The sequence below is a fragment of the Jaculus jaculus genome, chromosome 15 (genome assembly GCF_020740685.1).
Source record: "Jaculus jaculus isolate mJacJac1 chromosome 15, mJacJac1.mat.Y.cur, whole genome shotgun sequence".
NCBI lineage: Eukaryota > Metazoa > Chordata > Mammalia > Rodentia > Dipodidae > Jaculus > Jaculus jaculus.
In genome coordinates, this window is record NC_059116.1 from 59,026,853 (window position 1) to 59,049,017 (window position 22,165).

At 37.2% G+C, this 22,165-nt stretch overlaps 1 protein-coding gene across 1 annotated transcript in view; it reads right to left on the bottom strand.

Moving 5' to 3' along the window:
* Nucleotides 1–22,165, bottom strand: part of Plxdc2 (plexin domain containing 2) — a 444,295-nt gene that overhangs the window by 13,731 nt on the left and 408,399 nt on the right. The window contains exon 13 of the mRNA XM_004668408.2: nt 15,253–15,413. Within this exon, the coding sequence (XP_004668465.1) occupies nt 15,253–15,413 (161 nt within the window). The remainder of the gene's footprint in view (nt 1–15,252; nt 15,414–22,165) is intronic.

The following is a 22,165-nucleotide window of genomic DNA, read 5'->3' on the forward strand; positions in this document are numbered from 1 at the left end:
GGAACCATGCCAGCTAATTGCACAGTTCCACCGTCTAACTGACGAGATAATGCTCTGTAGACCATAAACGTTCTAATAAAGTCAAACATGAGTTAATGCTGCTTACTACAACAATAAGACTGGACAAAGTCTTCAAAAACCTGTCCTCATAAAGGTATTATATGTGTCAGGAGCGCATGCATTTCTATATGAAGTCAAAGAGCTGGCAAGTTTGGCTCTTATGAGCTGTGATTTTAGGGTCCATAAATATGAAGTGATTTTCTACCTTAAAGCAGAAAGATGTGTGCTTTACTCACATTTTAATCAAATAATTAGGAAATAACCCAACCTAGTAGGACAATTCATGACATGACATCTATAAGAAAACATTATTCAGAAATAGAAATAAAATGATGACTATAACTATAATCCTGACAAGGGGAAAGAATATAGCATTAATGTGGTAGGGAAATAAAGACTATGTGATTTAGAACATCAGTTGCAATGATATTAAGAGACACACTGTTATAAACAATAGTGAGGTTTTACCATGTCTTACATTGAGCCTCAAGTGATGCTTCTTCCTGACTTCCACAGAGCTTCACTGAGGACGTCTTTCATTCATACTGAGAGAAGTGCTGATAGCTTGATAAGCATTGTAACAGGGTTACAGGAGTCACACTATCATTTTGAAAGTGATTCTATTTGCAACATCTTACAAATGAAAAGAAGGAACAAAAAAGAAAGTTGCCTGTGATATACCAATTAGCAACTGTTTTTGATTGTCCATTCAGTGGCATAATACTGAAGGCTTCATGATCAGCACTGTGAAATATTGAGGTCACTTTTCCCTTTCTTCCCTTCTGTTCTTTGTCATTTGGATAACTCCCTTACAATTGCTCAAGAAAAGAGGGAAGATTGAGAAGTTGATACACTTTGTGCAACTAAAATGAATGACAACTGTTTAAAATCATGCTTTTGAATGGTTCACATATATAAGATGTAGAAACAATGTGAAATAACATTTAACATGCAAAAAAGACAGTTCTATTCATAACATGGAATTATAGAAAACTTGTGCTGTATGAAATAGGCTAGTAATGAAAGAAAAATACTGCCTGGTCTCATATATGCAATTAATAGTTGAATGCAGGGCTGAAGAGATTGCTTAGTGGTTAAGGCACTTGCCTGTGAAGACTAAGGGCTCATGTTTGACTCTCCAGATGCACAAGGTGACACAAGCATGCAAGACCACATATGTGCACAAGGTCACACACATATCTGGAGTTCTATGGCAGTGGCTAAAGGACCTGGTGTGCCAATTCTCAATCTCTCTCTCTCTCTCATTCTCATACAAAAAAGGCCAGCCTCTTGAGCTTGCCTCAAAAACAGTTTTTAAAAAATATTGAATCCATAGAAACAGCATAACAGCATTAGCAAGAGTGAGAATAGAGGGTGAGAAAATGGTGGAAACTATCAAAAGATATACAATGTGGTCTGTAGTTAAGACACTTGCCTGCGAAGTCTAAGGTTCCTTTTACATGAGCTGGGTGTGAGTCAGCCACACGTGGACAGGAGAGTGGGAAGAACCAGGACTGGAGGCTCCCACCCTTTTACATGAGCTGGGTGTGAGTCAGCCACACGTGGACAGGAGAGTGGGAAGAAGCATGTTCTCTACCTGCAGTGAATATACTATAAAGGCACAGTGACCATTGATTGCAATTAAATAGAATTGAGAAATATGAATCACAATTTAAGAGAAGTTATTGAAGGCAAATATTTTACAAATTCCCAAGGTCACTTGACAGAGTATGGGACAAAAAAAAAAAAAAAAAAAAAAACAGACATGAGTTAAGTGGCCAGAGCTTATGTTAAGATGACCTATGAGTGGTCAATCTATGAGTTGTAACAAGAGCTTAAGTAGGACTGGCTCAGCAGTTAAAAGGAGCTTGCTTGCAGAGCCTAACAGTCTGGGTTCTATTCCTCTTATATCCATGTAAAGTCACAAAGTGGTGCCCATATCCAGAACTCGTTTGCAGTGCCCTCATACTCACTTTCTGTTTCTGCCTCTTTCTCTGTCTCCCTCACAAATTAAAAAGAAAAAAATTAAAATATAAAAAGAGCTAAGAAGATGATCTTAGACAAAAGAAGAGGATAAAAGTAGTGTTAAAAACCTTCAAAGTGGCTTATTTGTAAGTAAAAACATCAATAAGTTCTCCCTATCTCTTTAAAGAAACTTTTAATTGCTTAGCACAATTAAAAAATGTTTGTGGAAAGGATTGTAGAAGAAAGTAAAGAAAAACTTTCACCATCTTTGGCTCTGTGACTTTCTCCTATCCTAAGTAATTCTATTCAGAAATATAAGTTTAAAGCATTTAAAACACTATTTTAGTAATATATTCAATTTTTATGCATACTTAACTCATAGCAAACTTCTCATATTGTGACATGACCATGAAATTTAAGAGATCACTCAGTACTCCAGACTTCTATGAAAGGAGAAAAGTTGATTGTCTCTTCCCTTAACTAGTGCCTCCCAAATAATCCTAATTTTTGGATAGAACTAGAATATTCCTTACATGTGTATGTGTTATTTTTTGCTCTAAGTTTCTCAAAAATAAGATGTCTTCAATGCTGCATTCTCGGGCTCAAGCCTACAGGTTTTCTACTTTTCTGAAATATTCAATTCTTGGGAAAGAGTCTTCCCCTATTAATAAAGCTAATTTTATAGGGAAGATATACCTTAAATTCATTCCACTTTGACCCATTCATAACGTTTTTACTTATTTATTTTTTGAAACAGGGTCTCATGTAGAGTAGGCTGACCTTAACCTTGCCATGTATCTGAGGACGACAAAGAACTTCTGATCCTCCCGGCTCCCCCTTCTGAGTACAGAGATTATAGGCATGTACCACCATGCCTGGTTTTTGTCTTTACTCTGTGCTAGATCTTTAACCCAGGGCTTCATGTATGCTGCTCAAGCACTCTACCAACTGACACAGTTCTCAGCTGTATTTAAATACCCCCATGCTATGCTAGACAGGCATGCTTTGCTGGTGCAGATCTCACGGCTCAGGAAGCCTGCAGCATCTCTGATTCCTTCTAATTAATAGACAATGTTCAAAGACAGCCCACCTCATACCTTTCCAAGTTATGCTTCTAGATTCTGGAGTTTATCACACAGTGCTTTCAGGAGCAGTCAGCTACTTGGCTCATAGGAAAGACCTTTACAACTAATGGGAGCCATGCTGCTAGAACTTTTCATTCATTGGTGGTGTGAGCTTCAAGTGTTACATGTTCGTACTCCCTCTCCTCTGACCTTTAAAAGTGCATTACTTACTGTTACTTATTTTCACTTATATGTGTGTGCGAATATGGTATGTGTGGAGGGATCATGCACGGGCATGTGCCCTTGTAGTGCCCCATGCCCCTGGTGCAGAGGAGTGAGCCTGCCTGCCGTGGTTGGTTTCCCTTCCATCACTCTTCTGCATCTTCCTATTTGAGCCAGTCTCTTACTCACCCTAGAGCTTACCACTTGTTCCATGAGCTCCAGCAATTCTATTGTCTCTTCCCCTATCAACTTGGGTACAAATGCATGTGGCCTTACTCAGGCCGTTTATATGGGGCCTGGATCTGGAATACAGGACGGTCTGTCAGATGCTCACAGAGGAAATGGATTCATCATTGCAAACTCTTCTGAATATGTTCGAGGCTGACTATGCCCTTCTATCAATATGGGGCTCAGAATAGACCCCACTGTTTTTGAATGAGAGCACCCTTCTTTTCAAGAAGCATAAGATTCATTTTTTTAAATGTAATTGTACAGTGTTGGGAATTGAACCCAGGGTCTTGTGCACGCTTGTCTAATACTTGGCAACTGAGCCATGCTATTGGACCCATATGATATATTTTTAATTATCAGCCACATACTATGAATGATACATTTTGTGATTACTTCTGAACAGAACTCAATATTCTTTACATAGTCTCATGAAACATCTAATTTTCTCCATATTCCATCTAAGTATAGTCAAGATTTGAGTCTAGTTATAAGCAACTAATATACATATATATATATATACATATATTAATATACTAAATATTATACTGAGATATTCAAAGGTTAACTCTGAGAAAAGAAAGAAAAGATACCAGATTACACATTAACTCAGTTATAAACAAGGAAAGAAAAACTTGATAAACTAATAAGAGAGGGTAGTCTTTATAAAACCCACGGGACTTTAAGTCACCCTATGATGACTATGTTAAGCTGAATTACTGACAAACTTCTTTTCTTATTATAAATGAAAAGTTTGTTTCTTCTTCATAATGAAAGTGTCATTTCCTTCAAAGTCTGTGCCACACAAACACACAATATTTATAAACAACTTTTCAATGGATGGTTTTTCATTTACACAAAATTTATCTCATGTATAGTAATTTTAATCCCAATATTTATCAAATTAGGAATATAGTAGTGAGCTGAATTTGGCAGTGTAGGCACAGAACCAATGGTTGATAAAGATTCATTTTGTAAAGTTGCTTTTGTTTTTAATTAAAAGCTATTTATTTTATGTTGAAATTTTAGAGTTATCATCACAAGAAAGTATAGCAAAATAATCCATTTGCAAATTAAAATGCCTTTGTTTAAACATTTTTAAAAGATGACAAAAACATAATTACTGCAATCATTTGTAATAAAGTCCTTTATGTTTATATTCCTAGATTCTTAGTTGTGTGTGTGTGCGCGCGCGTGCGCACGTGCACTTGTGTCACAGACTGATGTCAGAGGTCTTTCTACATCATTGCCCTCTTCATTTTAATGAGACAGGGTCCAGCACTAGAGCCCATACCACAGGTCACCAGTTCAGCTAGACTAATTGGTCAGCTTGCCTTGGCATCCTCTGTTTCTGCTTCCTGGGTACTGGCATTGTAGGTGGTTACCACACCCACCTGGCTTTTACATGGATGCTGGCAATTCAAATTCCAGTCCTCATACTTGCATGAAAAGTGCTGTTATGGTTAAGCCATCTCCTTAGCCCCTCCTTAATTCTTTTATCTCTGAAATTCAAAATTTAAATTGTAGTTTGTACAATAGCAAAATCAAGCATGCTATGATAATCAGCATATTTCACAGAGTAGTTTTAGATTTCTGCCAGAGCAAAATCATATTATGTGGGAATAGTGGGCTGTACAATAATATAGTGTATTATGTTTATTATCACATGAAACAATAATTATTGTTGAAATTAAAATATATATTATCTATTCTGCAAATAGAAAGCTAAAGTATTTATTTATTTTAAATAATTTTATTTTTATTTATTTATTTGAGAGAGAGAAAGGGTCAGAGAGAGAAAGAGAAAGATAGAGGAAGAGAATAGGCCTGCCATATGCCACCTTGTGCTTCTGGCTTATGTGGGACCTGGGGAACTGGACCTGGGTTCTTTGCCTTTGCAGGCAAATGCCTTAACTGCTAAGCCATCTTTCCAGCCTGTAAGTATTTATTTTAATCACAAGCAGTTACCAAAGTCACAAGGACAACAAACTCAACAGTTGCTTCCCCATGTACAGTAATATTCTCTTCAAGATATAACAAAAGTACCCAAAAAACTAAAACATACATAATATGCTTAAAATGACATAATTCAGGTTTTCAAATGCTCAGGTGCACTATAGCTTTGCAGGCTATAATTTACTTATTTATGTGATTCTTTCATCTGTTCTGACTTGCCCTGAGGGGACTGTGTGTGTGGGTGGAGGGGTTGTATGTGTGTCCATCTATCTATTCCCACAGTCTTATGTACCATTAAAATAATCAGTTAATGGTCTGGAGATATTGCTTAGTAGTTAAGGCACTTGCCTGCGAAGCCTAAGGACCCATGAGTGACTCTTCAGATCCCATGTAAGCCATATACACAAAGGTGAGGCAAGTGCAGGGTTGCACATGCCCACTTGGTGGTGCAAGTGTCTGGAGTTAAATTGCAGTGACTGAGGCCCTGGTGCACTGATTCTCTCTCTTCCCCTCTGTCTCTCTCTCACTCTAAAAAACAAAAATTATCAGCTGGGGAATAGTAACTAAGAAGGAATAAGAGTACAGAGCTAAGTGTTATATAAGATATCTCATTCAATATTTTAAATAGTTCTTCCTAGTAAAGGTAAGAAATATTTCATAAAATTAGAAACACTATTTCAGTTTTTTTGAAATTAAATGAAAACATGTTAACCATCAGAATAAATTAAAGAGACAACTATGATAGAAATGTGATTTTAATGACTACATGTGAAAAGGTAATTACCATGAGCTTGAACTGATGTTTCCAAAAACATCTAGAGATGTACATAGTTAAAATAAATAACATAGGAAAATCAGTCATCCAAGTAGTGCATCTTTACTCCCTCCAAACAACCCATTCTTTTACTCTGTTTTCCCTCATTTTCTGCTCTCATTCTATAATTCAGCTTCTTTACTTAGGAGCTGAACCATTCCAGCTAGGGTTTGCCTCATCTTTCTTTTCTCACAGAAGCTCATCAGAAGAAGAATCTTTTGTCATCTCTGAGAATAGATACAAGAAAGATTTTATTTCAGTGAATCATTTCTTCATCTTGATTTTTCCTTAAGACTGAAATAAGACCAAGAAATTCCTTAAGGGTAAAATTCAGTAATAAAACATGTGTGACTTCAGCATAAAAATAGATTTATGGTTGTATGAAATGATTTCTCTATTTACTATCTAGGTTAGTTAACCAGTGTTGCTTGCCTGAATCCCAAAAGGCATTCATCCCAGAGCTGTACAGAGAGAGAGGGAGAGAGAGAGAGAGAGAAAGAGAGAGAGAGAGCGAGAGAGCACAAACTCTCAGTAAACACATCTTTCTCTCAAGGAGTAGGCTCTGAGTTCTTTCCTGGCTTCCTTCCTGCTGACAGTTCTGATTGCCAGGAAAAGTTGAGGGCCACAGCTGCCTGTGTTTCTTCATGTTGCCCATGCATCCTCGTTAGCCACATATACTCTAGTGCCCGATGGCTGTGGGGCTGTCGCTGCGCTGCTGCTGCAGGCACAAAGGCTGAGGTCCGAGGGGTCTTGGCGCTGGGATGTGCTGTCACGTGGCCTCAGCAATGGCTTCACCATCCTGAGTCTCCATGTCTACATTAGATTGAATGCCGACAAATCAGCCAAAACACACTGCTTCCTTCAGTTCTAGGAAGCCTGGTTTCTTCTGGTTTGTGTTTATGTGGGTACACATAGTTACAGAAGAGATAAGAACCTGAGTTGTGGAGGTGGTTCAGTGGGTGAACATGCATGTCCTGAAAGCATGAAGACCTGACTTTGATCTCCAGCACCCACGTAAGAAAGCCTGGCCATGTGTCTGTAACCACGTAAGAAAGCCTGGCCATGTGTCTGTAACCTCCACACTGTGGAGGCAGGTGGAGACAGGAGAATCACTGGGACTCCTGGTGAGCTTCAAGCTCAGTGAGAGACTATATCTTGGGGAAATAAGGAAAACTATCAGATGCATCTTCCTCTGACCTTTGGGTAGCAAGTACATCTGTATACACACATGCATAAATAACACACACCAACACCACACACACACACACACACACACACACACACATACACACACACACACACACACAGTGAGAGAAAAAAAGAAACCCTTAACAATATTAACGATAGTTTGTGTGTTTTTTCTATGTTATCACATGTGCCTCTATGACAGAGCATATGCAAAGTTGTTTTCAGTTGTACAGTCCCTAGGTTGCCTGCATGTTGAGCTCCTGTGTGCTTGACTCCACGTGAATCTGCTTCCATGAAAGGAAGGTAATTCTGTCCCCTCAAAAAATGACACGCATTTTGAGGCATGACGTGAATAGTGACTGGTATCTAGGCATTTATATGTTTTTTTATTGTGAAAACCTTTTATAGCTTCTAAGTCAAACCAATGTACCAAATTGAATCAAGGTGTGGCTGCTTTCTCCTTTAAGTGAAGCGAACTGTCTAGGAAGGCAGCCTTTTTATTTGCCGGATATTTTATTTAGTGTTTCTTAAATAAATATATGCAAACGGTCCATAAAAATAGTGGCAATTATCACCCCACTTGTCACAAGTGATAAAAGATCACGACAAACTCATATATTTGGTCATTTGGCTAATAATATCTTACTACTCAAAGAAGGTAATATTTGAAACATTCAAAACTACATATTCAATGTGAAAATGCCTAATTTAAAATATGTGCCTCCTCTCTCTCTCTTTCTCTCTGCTGGTTGGGAGTGACGCCCTAAGTGTAAGAATGGGCTCTTGCCTACTGTGTTTGGGACAAGCACATGGCACAAGCATACAATATGAAATCAGTGACCAAGGAGATGGTCAAAATACCACTTGTCTATGTCAGAGTTCTGCCTCTCAACAATTTTAATCCACTTTCTGTTTTGCTGAAAATCAGCTGGTTTCTTCCTTATAACAAATCTGGAGATTAATATCATTTTTTTAATTCCCTGTCCTCGCAAAGATTTTTTTTTATAAGCCTACATCCTCCAATAAAATTATAGTGTGAAACACAGGTGATTTTATAATTGTGTAGTAGCCACAATAAAAAGTAAAAGTAGGAGAAAATTTTTCTTGAGACAGGATATTATTATAAAACCCAGGCCAAACTCAAACTTGTAATACATCTACCTCAGCCTCGTGAGAGTTAAGATTAGAGGAATATGCCAACATGCTTAGGAATTAAATGTAATTTTAGTAACGTATTTTATTTAAACTAGGATTCCCAAGATCTTTTTATGTCAACATGAAATTACATGAACTAATTTTGAGCTATTTTAAATTCAAATTTTTGTACTGATGCTCCAAATTCAGTGTGTGTCTTGGATTTACTCTTGCCATATTTCGATAGGCACATATGTGTACTGGCCACTATATTCCCACACTCCTCTTTCCCCTGCACTTTTTCAGCCTTCAGAGTCTACCAAGCCCTGTTACCAGAGCACCATGTCAATGTTTTTTTCTGAAATGAGAGCAGCATTATTTCTATAGTCATTGCTGTCTACCTTGAAATCTTGAAATTATCCTTTTGTTCTGATGTCTTTTTTTTTTTTTTTTTTTTTTGAGGTAGGATTTCAATCTAGCCCAGGCTGACCTGAATTTATTCTGTATTCTCAGGGTGGCCTTGAACTCATGACAATCCTCCTACCTCTGCCTCCCAAAGGGTGGGATTAAAGGCGTGTACCACCACACCCAGCTGTTCTGATGTCTCTCTCTAAAGATATTTCCAGCAGAGTGAGGTACTCTTACTTTTCTATTAAAGATTATTCAGAGAATATTTTACAATACAATCTGTTTTTCAAGGTTTTAGTCATTTTTGAGGTTCTTATAAATTTCCCACTGTATGTATCTAGAACAATTAAACTTGCATAGGTAATGTTTAAATGTACTAAGAAAATTCCAAACAGTGTTCACCATTGCTTTTTTATCATAATTGCTAATTTAAATTATTTTGCTTCAAGTCTAAATAGAATGTTTTCCTGGGGAGTGCTGGGGGTGCAAGAATATGGATTTAATTACCAGAGCATAAAAAATATTGTCATGAAGCCAGGCGTGGTGACGCATGCCTTTAATCCCAGCACTTGGGAGGCAGAGGTAGGTAGATCAATGTGAGTTCAAGGCCACCCTGTGATTACACAGTGAATTCCAGGTCAGCCTGGGATAGAGTGAGACTCTACCTCAAAAAAACAAAAACAACAATAAGAAATTGTCATGGGAATAATATAGTTATCATTATATAATGTTATTTTTCTTTACTTTCACTTAGAGTATATTGCATGTGTTTTACTTAAAAATCTTGAATAGTGATAGGTGAAAAGAGCACTGGATATCACATTGATTTCTATGACTATATTTGTGTAACAGTGAAATTTATCATAAATCACTGAGTATATGCCTAAAATATTCAGCAGTAATTCAATTTGATTTTGAAGCTCAATTACTCTGAACCACCCAAAGAGATAGTGGTTTTATTAATATTTAATAAAATTAGTGAATACATGTTTATTTTAATATTTGTTCTCTGCCAGTTTGTTTCAAGATAATAAACTTCATTTAAAAAGATTTTAAGGGCTGGAGAGATGGCTTAATGGTTAAGGTATTTGCCTACAAAGTCTATGGACGCAGGTTTCATTTCCTAGTACCCACATAGGCCAGATGCTCAAGATGGTGCATGTGTCTGGAGTTCATTTCTAGTGCTAGAGGCTCTGGTCCATTCTCTTTCTCCTCTTTCAAATAAATAAAAATAAAATATTTTAAAAGCTTTTTAGCAAGGTGTGGTGGTGCATGCCTTTAATTCCAGCACTCGGGAGGCAGAGATAGGAGGATTGCCGTGAGTTTGAGGCCACCCTGAGACTCCATAATGAATTTCAAGTCAGCCTGGGCTAGAGTGAGACCCTACCTCGAACACACACACACACACACACACACACACACATATATATATATATATATATATATATATATATATATGATTTCTAAAACATATATATATATAATATGATTTTTAAAACATATATAGATATGAAATATTTTGAGAAAAATATTATTCTTGTAAAATAACAGAAAAGGCAGTAAGATATATAAAATGCAAATAATGCAGGATAAAAGTAGAAGAAACAGCTCAGTGGAGACACTTGTTGGTTAGAGGTGATTTGTTGAAAAGAATCTGTGTGCTGAAGGAGGCATAGTGGTTTAGGAGACTGGAACTGTGGTTCCTGATCCTGTATATGCAGACACCAACATAAACTGGTCATTCTCTTATCTAATCCCAGTCTGTAGAGTGATGACTCACTTTAGTACCTCATTTCCTTCCTACAAACAAGTTGTTTCAAAGCTGAAGTCCATGTACACATTATATGAGGAAGAGTGTCTGCACACACAAAATTTATAATAACTGGTCCTTATTTTCTGTGGGAACAAAATATACAGGCTACAGTCCCTGCCATTATTATTGTCACTCAAAATGGACAATAATAACAACAGTTACACAAATGGGTACCACTTTAGGCAATGATTTTGGCAACATTATCAAAAGTCTTTAAACTTCTTCTTTCCCTCGATTCTACTTTCAAGGATCAATTGGAGGGAATACTGCATGGTCTAAGATATACCTCACTGTACATTTACACTGCAATGAATACAGAGAAGCCTTCCCGCAGGGAGAAGGAGAGCAGCCTAATGGTTAAGGGTGTGTCCACTGAGGTGGGAGAGTCTGGGCTCAGATTCTCACTCCACCATTGAGTGGAGGAGTGACATTGAGTAAGATGTTTATAATTGCTGTCTCAACTTTCTTATCTTAGAGGAAGATAATCTTAGTGCCCCATGAGGTTATCATAAGGATTCAATGAGGTGACTGGAAATCACTTCCCTTCTCATTAATATGCCCATGAAGTGGCTAACTATGAAAGGAAGAAATGAGAAAAGCACACTTTGGGAAGGATACTCTACATTAGAAGATTGGATATGTACATTATAGTACATCTACATAGGCTGTCACTAAATATAATCACAACAAATACTGTCTCTCACACAGGAAATAATCTATAATTTCTGTAGCTAGTCATGGAAGCCAGGATATCACTATGAAATGCACATGATACGTACTAGGTGGAATTTTTTACATCAATGAACTTTGAATAAATTAGTGAAAAATACAACACTTTGCCCAAATCAAAAACAAGGACATGTTACACAATTTAGTGGGTGGTATTCAATGAATTTTGTATTTGACACATATGTGGCTGTCAGAATGACGGTCCCAAAGATATCTGTGGAGTTACCTTCAAAACCTATCAATGCTAGCTTATATGGCAGAGCATGGGGTGGAGAAATTATTTTGGGTTACTCGGATGGGCCCAGTGCGGTCAGCATAGGCCCTTACAAGGAGGTAGAAAGGTCAGAAGTAGCTGTTAAAGAGGTGATGATAGAAACTCAGAGTGGAAGGATTGAAGGAAAGACTTAGAAACAAATAATATCAGCAGTCTCTGGAAGCTAACAGCAAGGCCACCATTCTCCCTGGGAGCCCAGAAGGAACCAATTCTGGCAACACTTTGATGTGGTGACATTGACTTTGGGCTTTGATCTCCTGCATTATAAACTGATGTGTTGCTGTCTTGATCTACCAAGTTTGTGATGACTGGTTCCAACAGCAATAGAAAATAGCACTCCAGTTTGAATTGGGTGGGGAAAGCAGTTTGATGTGTAGTCATGTGACAGGCCTTTCTGTTGTTGTCAGCATAAGACTCAATCAATGGAAGGTTATTGAATGGAACAGTTGATAGCCTTGAAAACCATCTTTGCAAAGAGTTGATAATGGAATAGAAAGATGATATTAAAAATAAAATAAAAATGATATTATATGGGCAAATATTAAGTTATAAATAAAATCCAGAAGCAATTTAGTTAAAATATTAATAGTGATTATTTTTGCATTCTAGATGTATAAATAATTTTCCTTTTACACTTCTACAAAGTCCAGTTTTCTATTAGTATCATTTTCATCATGGAAAATCATTTATTTCATTTAAAAGTAGATAACATTAAAAGTAAAATTCAATGTAAGCAATATTGCCATATTCCATTCCCTTTTTCATTTGTATTTATTTATTTGAGAGTGACAGACACACACACAAAGAGAGAGAGAGAGAGAGAGAGAGAGAGAGAATGAATGGGCACGCTAGGGCCTTTAGCCACTGCAAATGAACTCCAGACATGTGTGCCACCTTGTACATCTGGCTTATGTGGGTCCTGGGGAATCGAGCCTTGAACAAGGGTCCTTAGGCTTCACAGGCAAGCTCTTAACCACTAAGCCATCTCTTCGACCCTCAATTCCCTTTTAAAGTACCAAAAGTTCTAATGTAATTTCCATATCCCTAGTTGTATGGCTACCATGTGGTTTGATTTGAGAATATTCTTTATCTTAGTAGTAGTAAAGTCATGATCATCACCTTCCAGAAAGCACCCAGCCAGTAACCACCCATTGTGAGCAACATGACTAGAGAAGAGTGCTCTGGAGGAATGACTTAAACAGGCTGGTATTTAACTTGACAGAGCACAGAAAGACAGAATAGATATGGAATCTACTGAATGATTCTTCAATGGAAAGATGTGGTATTCCTAGAAGTATGGTGGGTTGGATTAAAATAAATCCTTCACTCTGAGCTTCAACAGGATTAAAGGAAGGCTAAGTCCCCACCTAGCTTCAATATTCTATAGATACATATGCATATAAATCATTCCTACAGAGATGCAGATGTAGTTAGAGGCTCTTACTACTAAGCAACAGGACTGATTCACAAAGGCAATGAAAATTATCCTCTGCTGTTTTATAGTCTCAAGTTGTAGTCATGGGGGATTGCTGTGACCCAGCTTCAACCAGGTCCATTGCACTACCAAACTTGCTGCTAATACCCACCACCACTAGTTACTTTATAGTATCCTCTTTTTTCACAATGTCAGAAAAAAACTGCACAGTGCACTTAAGAGGTTAAGCATGATGGCTGTAGCAACAGTCTGACATCAGGCTGGTCACTGTGACACTCAGCTTGTTACTTGGGATCACCTTCTGGAATGCATTCATAATCATGGGGAAGAGGCCTGCATTCTTGCAGGAAAATCTGGCACATTAACAAAACTGGTTCCCACCTAAATATGGGTTGATATTTTCAAATGACTCTAGAGTGAAATGAGATTTCTATTTCAGGAGAATGAAATTTCACTGTAAGTTTGAAATACCCTAAGATATTTACTATGCATTTTTTTCCAAGAAATACTGGTAAAAATGTACTTTTAAGAGAAACAACTCATTTAATATGGGTTTTAATGAACTTAAAAGTCTTTCAGATTGGAATGAATTGTGCACATATTTGGTGCCAATGTAATGCAGAAAGATAAAGGTCAGAGAAAGATATGGAAAAGGAAAGTAGGTCCACATATACTGGCAGGAAGATGGCTGGGGAAGTGTGTAATGTACACGGTACTGAAGGCCACTGGACACCTGAATCCTAAAACTGAGGTGAGGGAAGAGCTTTCTTGGGGAAGAAATAGAATGAACAATTTTTTAGGGGAATGGAGCACTTAGGGTGTATATGGAGAAGAAATAGGAGTGAAATATAACAGCAATTCTAAGTCCAGGTCGGGGAGTAATGGGGTAAAGTGTGAAATCATAGATAAAGCCTGGATTTCCACAGATGAGAGCGCCATGCAGGACTTTGAAGCAGTTATTTAACTCACTCATGGTTATTATACAGGTCACAGATAATTGTCAGCCTGTTATTCAGAAACATTATACTCTCTAACTCAGAAAATGAATACAATTTCAAGGAACATTTTTATATACTGTGCAATGAATGAGACTTGACCTTTACAAGTTTGAAACTCTGCAAGGCATCTGATTTCTGAAATTTCTCTAGTATTTCTGCTTCTGTTTGGTGTTGCAAACATGTTACATTGAAAGCTGCACTTAAAAAGGACAACTTCTGTGACCTTCAGGGGCTGACATGGGACCCTGTCACAAACACGGTATACAGTAGTCTCTAGCCTTCCTGCTTCTAGACTTCTGGACACACAGACTTCAGTCGCTGTAGACACCCCCTACTCCTCCTTGTTTTGGCTCCTGGCATAGGTACTAGATTTACATTCTGTATACGAGAGCACAATGCTGATTCAACATGGTACTCGTACTGTGTGCCCATGAATGTGTGTGTACATTCACACATAAATGAATAAATACATACACATCATTTAAAATGGTAATATCATAGAATGAATTGTTTTTATATCTGACATTTGATAGTTAAAGTCATATTTTGTGTATTTTATGAGTATTTTCAGAGTTGGACACACCATATCTGTCATGCAAACAGCTGAATCTCAGCATTTATCTCTCAACCAGGTCAGGTTTTTCTACCTTCGGGACATGATGAATTTCAACCTATGATTAGAACACCCAGTTGACATACTTGGTATAAAAGGATAGAAAAGTATGGTTTTTATTTCCCTGTAAAAGGCACTATGGTTTGTTAGTTTAAGAACTTCAGAGATAAGGGAATGACCTCATCATGTGAAATCAATCTATCGATATATCTATGTGCATGCAATGTGTATGAGATTAGCCAGCTAGAAAATGACTCATCACATGCTGAGTATTAAATACAGGTGGTGTTCACAAACACATGTGGTTTCTGTGCTGGTATGGCTTTCATGTGCTGTGTGTATGTCACTCACCTCAATGAAGAAGATGCTGGCTGCTGATGTTGGGTGGTGATACATATAGACTGTCACTAGAATGGCTGCTGCTACAATGAGGGTCAGGATGAGGACTCCAACGATGAGGCCGGCATGGAGCGCTCCTCCTTTCTTCTCAGCTGCACTGTCATCTGTGGAGGCTGAGACAACATCTATCTGTCAGGACTTCCATAACTCTTAGCTTTGAATTTTATTCACAGGGAAATTTATGTTTTTAGGAAAATAACAATGAATCTTTATTACTTTATATTCAACTGTTCCTTTGTCCTTAAGACCAATATTTGAAGGTATTTGAGCAAAGAAAACTATATGATATTAATTTGTAAAAATAAATTATGATTTTTTTTATAGCTTAGGGATCAAATCCAGGGCCTTGCTCATACAATGCAAGCACTCAAGCATTGAGCTATATCCATGTCCCCATAATAATATTTTTATTTCTAGTTCAATAAGCAAAACTAATACATTTTAAACTAAAATATAAAAAAGTAATCTCAGGTTTTGATTAACCATTCAATCAATTTAGCTTCCATTTTTTCCACATTAAACTAAATTGCCTATAAAATAAATCGCTTTTTGAAAACACCCTAATTTCTTTATTAAAATTTGTTGGTGCGAAATTTAGGCATTTTCAGAAAGTCTGCATGAACACAAAACATAATTTTCAAAATTTGTTTGAAACTGAAATGCTATATAGCAGCCCAGTTGTGCTGGATGCTAAATACCTTTTCCAGTGTACACTTTCTACCAGGAAAGCTATGAGGATGAGAATACACCTCAAAGCCACACCCTGGTACCATTTTCTCTACCTTTCCTGAGACACTTGCAGCTGTAAAACAAGTTTTCTGAGTTAGAAAAAAGGGGGAATTCAATTCTCAAAGTTATGACTACCCAACCCAAAGTCAACCAACCAAATAAAACTAATCTCTGAAGTCTTCTAAGATTCTACAATCTTTGGTGATTATTCAGGCATTTAGAGCTTTCCCTAAATTATGTGCAGCAGGTAATTGTATCTTAGTGCATAAGAGGATTGGTATTTTTGAATCATTAGACAATTCCTCAAGACTGATAGGTGTTGCAGAACAGAAGCTCCCAATATTTTCATTAACGATTTAGCATTTTAAAAATTATTTTTACCTTTGACTCTATGTGTTCACCATCTCTGTTCTATTAAGTCTCATTTAATAAGCACCAGTTTGTTTCTATTTTAAAGCTATTGTTAATTTTAAAAGGCATGATTTCCTATTAGAATGAGTGCTCTACATTAGCATAAAATTTTTTAAAGCAAAGAAAAAAGTAATTCTTTATAGCAACAACCTTTTGATAGATGAGATGATTGAAGTGAAGGAGAATTAAGAAGTTGGCTAAGATTGCCGCTAGGGTCAATCATGACAAACTGACATAATCTTTGAACTTCTGATTAACTTTTCCTCAGTTTACTCTAAAATGTAAGTACTGCTTCTTCTCACTTTATGGTAGGAGTTCTGGCAAAGAACTCAAGACTTGGCACTGTGCCCCAGTAGGGCACAGAGTCACTTCTGTGGTCAGCATCTACTGTCAGAGATACTTTTTCATGTTTTGTGGTAGAGTGGGAAGGACAATGAGAGGAGAAGAAAGATAAAAGCTATTGAAAATGGGTGACCGACGTTGGAATTATTTTTCCTATAAAAATTAAATGACCACATCTGTTTTGTCCCAAGTCACCTAGTCTTCACTATATGGTCAGTGATAATAACTACCACACAGGTTTTCTGGGAAAACTTAACATTTTCCCACATACACAGTTCTTGGAGAGTATTTGACATGTAATTAGCACTTAACTAATGCTTAACTATGTTATTCTTACTGCATTTGCTATGAGCAAAGTCAACATGACTTTTTCCTTCACCATTTCTTGCTTTGAAAAGTTTGACCTCATTATTACATATGCTTGTATGACTGCATCCTTAGAACTTCACTCATTTTTTTCCAAGATGACATGTTACTTTCATAGCACAACAGAATTAATTAAAACTGTTGACATGTACTTGGGTTTTTTTAAAGCCTTGAATGCTACTTTGAACCCCATGTGCAATTTCATTCATCCTTCCCTACCTTCTTTCAACTTTCCTTCAAGAATCTTCTTTCCTCTCTGTCCCTTTTTCTCTTCACCAATTCATTCCTCCCTTCAATTATTTCCATTGTCTTTTCTTCCCTTCCTACAAGCCAGTCAGCAACTATTCTATATCTTGGGTTCACAGACTTTTGTATACAACACATTGTTTCAGCTTCATGTCTTTTGTATGTGCAAAAGGCACTGAGTTGACCTCAGGCTGTCACTTTCCATGTGGACAGGAGGTCCACGTTGACAGGAGACAAGAGGAAACAGATTTCCCTTCCCAGAGAAAAAGAAGAGAAGAAAGCAAGGATATGTTTTATGCAGTAAGAGCCTGCTAGCACAAAATTTTTCTTTGAATTTTAGTAGCTACACTGCCAATCTTTGGAATATAAAGTAAAATCAAGCTTGTATTTTCAGTGTTGTAAACCTCATTTACTCTCTGGTCAAGGCACACATATTTACTCTCACTATCATTACTTAGCCACACTCTCTGTAATGATTTAAGTTACATTATCACCCTTTTAAAATGTACATTTATTTTGCTGATGTATTTTAAGACTGTTTGTATTTAAGGCTTGTTATAAAGCCTAGTTTGTAAGTAACCAAAAAAAATTTCATAATACTTTGGATGATGATTTTAATAAAATAAGCCATGTTTATGGTTTCTCAAATAATCTTAGGCAATAGACACATGTTTATAGATCTATGAGTATCAAATGACTATGGTGTGTCAAATGTGTTATTATTACAGGAGACCTTTAAAGGTTTGTTTTCATTTATCCTCTCTTCTTCTGCTTCTTTCTTTTCTTCCTTTCTTCCCTCCTTTCTCTCTCTCTCTTTCTTTCTTCCTTTTTTTCAGGTTTTTGAGACAGGCTGACCTGTGTAACTCAGCCTGGTTTTGGACTCATAGCCAGATGAGTGATGAGAATGAGCCATCAGACCTGGCTAACCACTTTCTTTTTGGCTGTCTTCAAGATTATAGAATTAGTGAAAAAGCACCCTTATACTAACTGTTTTCTTAGAAACACCATATACTTACTTATTAATGCACAAAACCAAACAAAACCATTCACCCATCAATGCTGGTCTCAATGTGATATCACATGCAGGAAACATCAGATCTTATTTGGCTTTAAAATATGCATTAAAACTATAATAATTAATGATAAAAGGCAATAATATACCATCAAGTGGGATCTCCAAGTTAAAAAGTACATAGAGAACATCACAATAAACTTCTACAAAATAAGGGCCTTTGTTGTACCCAACACATCAAAAGTATTATCCACCTTGATCAAGTAGGCTTCATTCCAGGGTTAAAGAGATGGTTTAACATACAGAAATTGGTCAATGTGATATACCACATAAATAAACTGAAGCATAAGAACCACATGATTGTCTCAATTGATGCAGAGATGGCCTTTGACAAGATACAATACCACCTCATGATCAAAACACTTGAAAGAATAGGCATGGAGGGTTTATATCTCAACACAATAAAGGCTATGTATAAAGTTCATAAAGCCCAAATAATACATCATGGGTAAAAACTCAAGGAATTCCCACTGACATTGGGAAAAAGGCAGGGGTGCCCTCTCACCACTGCTCTTCAGCATAGTACTAGGAGTCCTAGCCCAAGCAATAAGACAGGAGATAGAAATAAAAGGGATTCAAATTGGAAAGGAAGTAGTCAAGTTAGCCCTATTTGCAGATGACATTATCCTATATGTAAGAGACCCAAAAGTCTCCAACTCAAAACTTCAAAAGGTGATAAATTGCTTCAACAAAGTGGCAGGATACAAAATCAATGCACAAAAATCAGTAGCTTTTCTATATGTAAAGAACAAATATACAGAGAAATAAATCAGTAAAACTGTCCCATTTTCAAAAACAACAAAAACATTAATGAAATATCTTAGAATAACACAAACAAAGGATGTGAAGGAACTATATAACTAAAACATACAAACACTCAAGAAAGTAATAGAGGTGGACTTAAGGAGATAAAAGACCTCCCATGTCCTGGATAGGTATAATGAATATTGTGAAAATGGCAATTCTACCTAAAGCAATGTACAGATTTAATGCAATTTCAATAGCAATAACAACATCATTCTTCACTGAGACTGAAAAATTGATCTCAAAGTTCATATGGAATGGCAGAATGCATTAGATATCCAAATATATCCTCAGCAAAACAGACACCTCTGATGGTAACACAATACCTGATCTAAAGCTATATTGCAAAGCTATAGTGACAAAAACAGCATGGTACTGGAATAAAAACAGAAACATATTCCAATGGAACAGAATTGAAGACCCAGACTTTAGGGAAAGCAACTACAGCTGCTTGATCTTTGACAAAGGTGGCAATAATGTAGACTAGAGGTAAGACATCATTGTCAACAAATGGTGCTGGACAAATTAGATGATCATATGTAGAAAATGAAATTAGACCCACTCATTTTGCCATACACAAAAATCAAGTTCAAATGGATTAAAGACCTCAATACAAGACCTGAAACACTTCAGCTACTGGAAGAAAAAATAGGAAGCATGCTCCACAATATAGAACTGGGAAAAGACTTCCTAAACAAAATCCCAGTAGCCAAGGGAATTAAACAAACACTCAACCAATGGAATCTCAGGAAGCCAAAAAGATTTTGCACAGTCAAACATACCATAAGCAGAGCCAATACATTACCCACTGAATGGGAGAAAATCATTGCCAGCATAGACAGAAGCCCAATATCTAGAATATACAAATAACTCAAAACACTAAACAATAAATCAAACAACCCACTCCATAAGTGGTACAGGGAACTAAATAGGGAGTTCTCAGAGGAAGAATTACAAATGGCTAACATATACTTAAGAAAATGTTCAACATTCCTAACCATTAAGGAAATGCAAATCAAAACAACTATGAGATTCCACCTTACCCCAGTAAGGATAGCAAACATTAAAAAATCAAATCACAGGCTGGAGAGATGGCTTAGTATTTAAGGTACTTGTCTGAAAAGCCAAACGATTCAAGTTCTATTCTCCAGGATCCACATAAGCCAGAGGCACAAGGGGCACATGCATCTGGAGTTTGTTTGCAGTGGCTAGAGGCCTAGGAGTGCCCATTTTTGCCTCCCTCTCTCTCTCTGTCTGCCTCTTTCCTCTCTCTCAAATTAATAAAGTATATACTTTAAAAAAATCAAATAAAAACCAATGTTGGTGAGGCTGTGGAGAAATGGTAACCCTCATTCACTGTTGGTGGGGTTGTAAGGTGGTATAACCACTGTGGAAATCAATGTGGAGACTCCGGAAAAGGATGAATATAGAGTTATCAGCAAGCCCTGTTATTCCCTTACTGGGCATTTACCCTAAAAGCTACATATCTCAGATCAGAAATATGTGCTCAACCATATTTATAGCTCAATTTATTTTATAGCTGATCAGTTCATAATAGCTAAAACCTGGAATCAACCCAGGTGCCCATCATTGGATGAATGGTTAACCAAGATATGGTATATCTACATGATGGAATTCTACTCAGCAGTAAGAAAAAAAATGACACATTGAAATTTGTAGAAAAATGGTCAAACTTGGAACAGATTATTCTAAGTGAACTCACACAATCACAGAACCACAACTGTCACATGATCTCACTCATGCAGTTACTAACCTGGATCAGCCCAAGTTGTTGACATAACTGAATAGCATCTAGAGGCTTGGACAACAGGGAGGGCAGGGCTTTGGGCAAGGAAAAGGGGTAGGGAAACCAAATCTGAACCCAAATCGAGCTGGTACCATAGAATCATGTATCCTGGAAATCAGACTAAAATGTGGAACTCTCAATCAAACCTTAGAAGGAACATCTGACTCAAAGGGACCTGGAGAGAATGAGATGAAATCTAACCTAAAATTTCTCCTGCTTCTCTTTTTCTCTGGCTTTTTCTTTTTCTTTGACTCTGGCCTGTAATCCCCTGTACCAGGATGTGGTCTACACCCATAATCGGTTGTTGATCAGAGAGACCTACTAGATCTCCCAAAACAAACAAGACAGTCTTCTGTCAAAGCACTTGATTACCCACCAGAGGTTAATGGTAAGACCCTACTGCTGAAGACACCAATTGCTGTTGGCACAGATCATGGAGAGACATGATTTGAGTCCAGAGGAGAGCCAGACCCAGATAATTAGCCCATCTTGTGCTGGAAGGTGATACATGAGTTACCAGGGGAAAGTGGCCAACATTTGTCCAACAACTCAAAGTCTCAGTGACTCAGCAGACAGCCTGATGTGATGTTCACATAAGTGCAATAGTGGCACACAGCCATGGTGGGAAACCAACTACTCTTGGATTGGCTAACCAATCTACTCAGTGGAAAGGAAACCATATTTGGAACTGGACAACAAGTCAGAATCATTATCCAGATAATGACTCTGCTTTCTATTATCTAGTTCCCACTAACCTTACACTATAAAATTGTCTAAACCCTTATAATTCTCTCTAAATTAATAATGGTTATCCTATTTAACTGGCACTGACTTCACTCTCTGTTGAAGAATCTGCTTCATTTTTTTTTAGAAGGGAACTGGATTTGAGAGGATAAATGACCCAGAACACTCCACCCTGCCCCCCCCAGCTGAAACTATAGAGGAATTGGGGAAATGAGCAAGAATTCTGCTCTGTTAGTTAAGCTACTATCAGCACAAGGGTGATGGAGAAAGATACTGAGGACACTCAGCACCTGCCAAACCAGACATCATGCTCCTAAGTGTCCATCACTGAAGTAGACTTAATA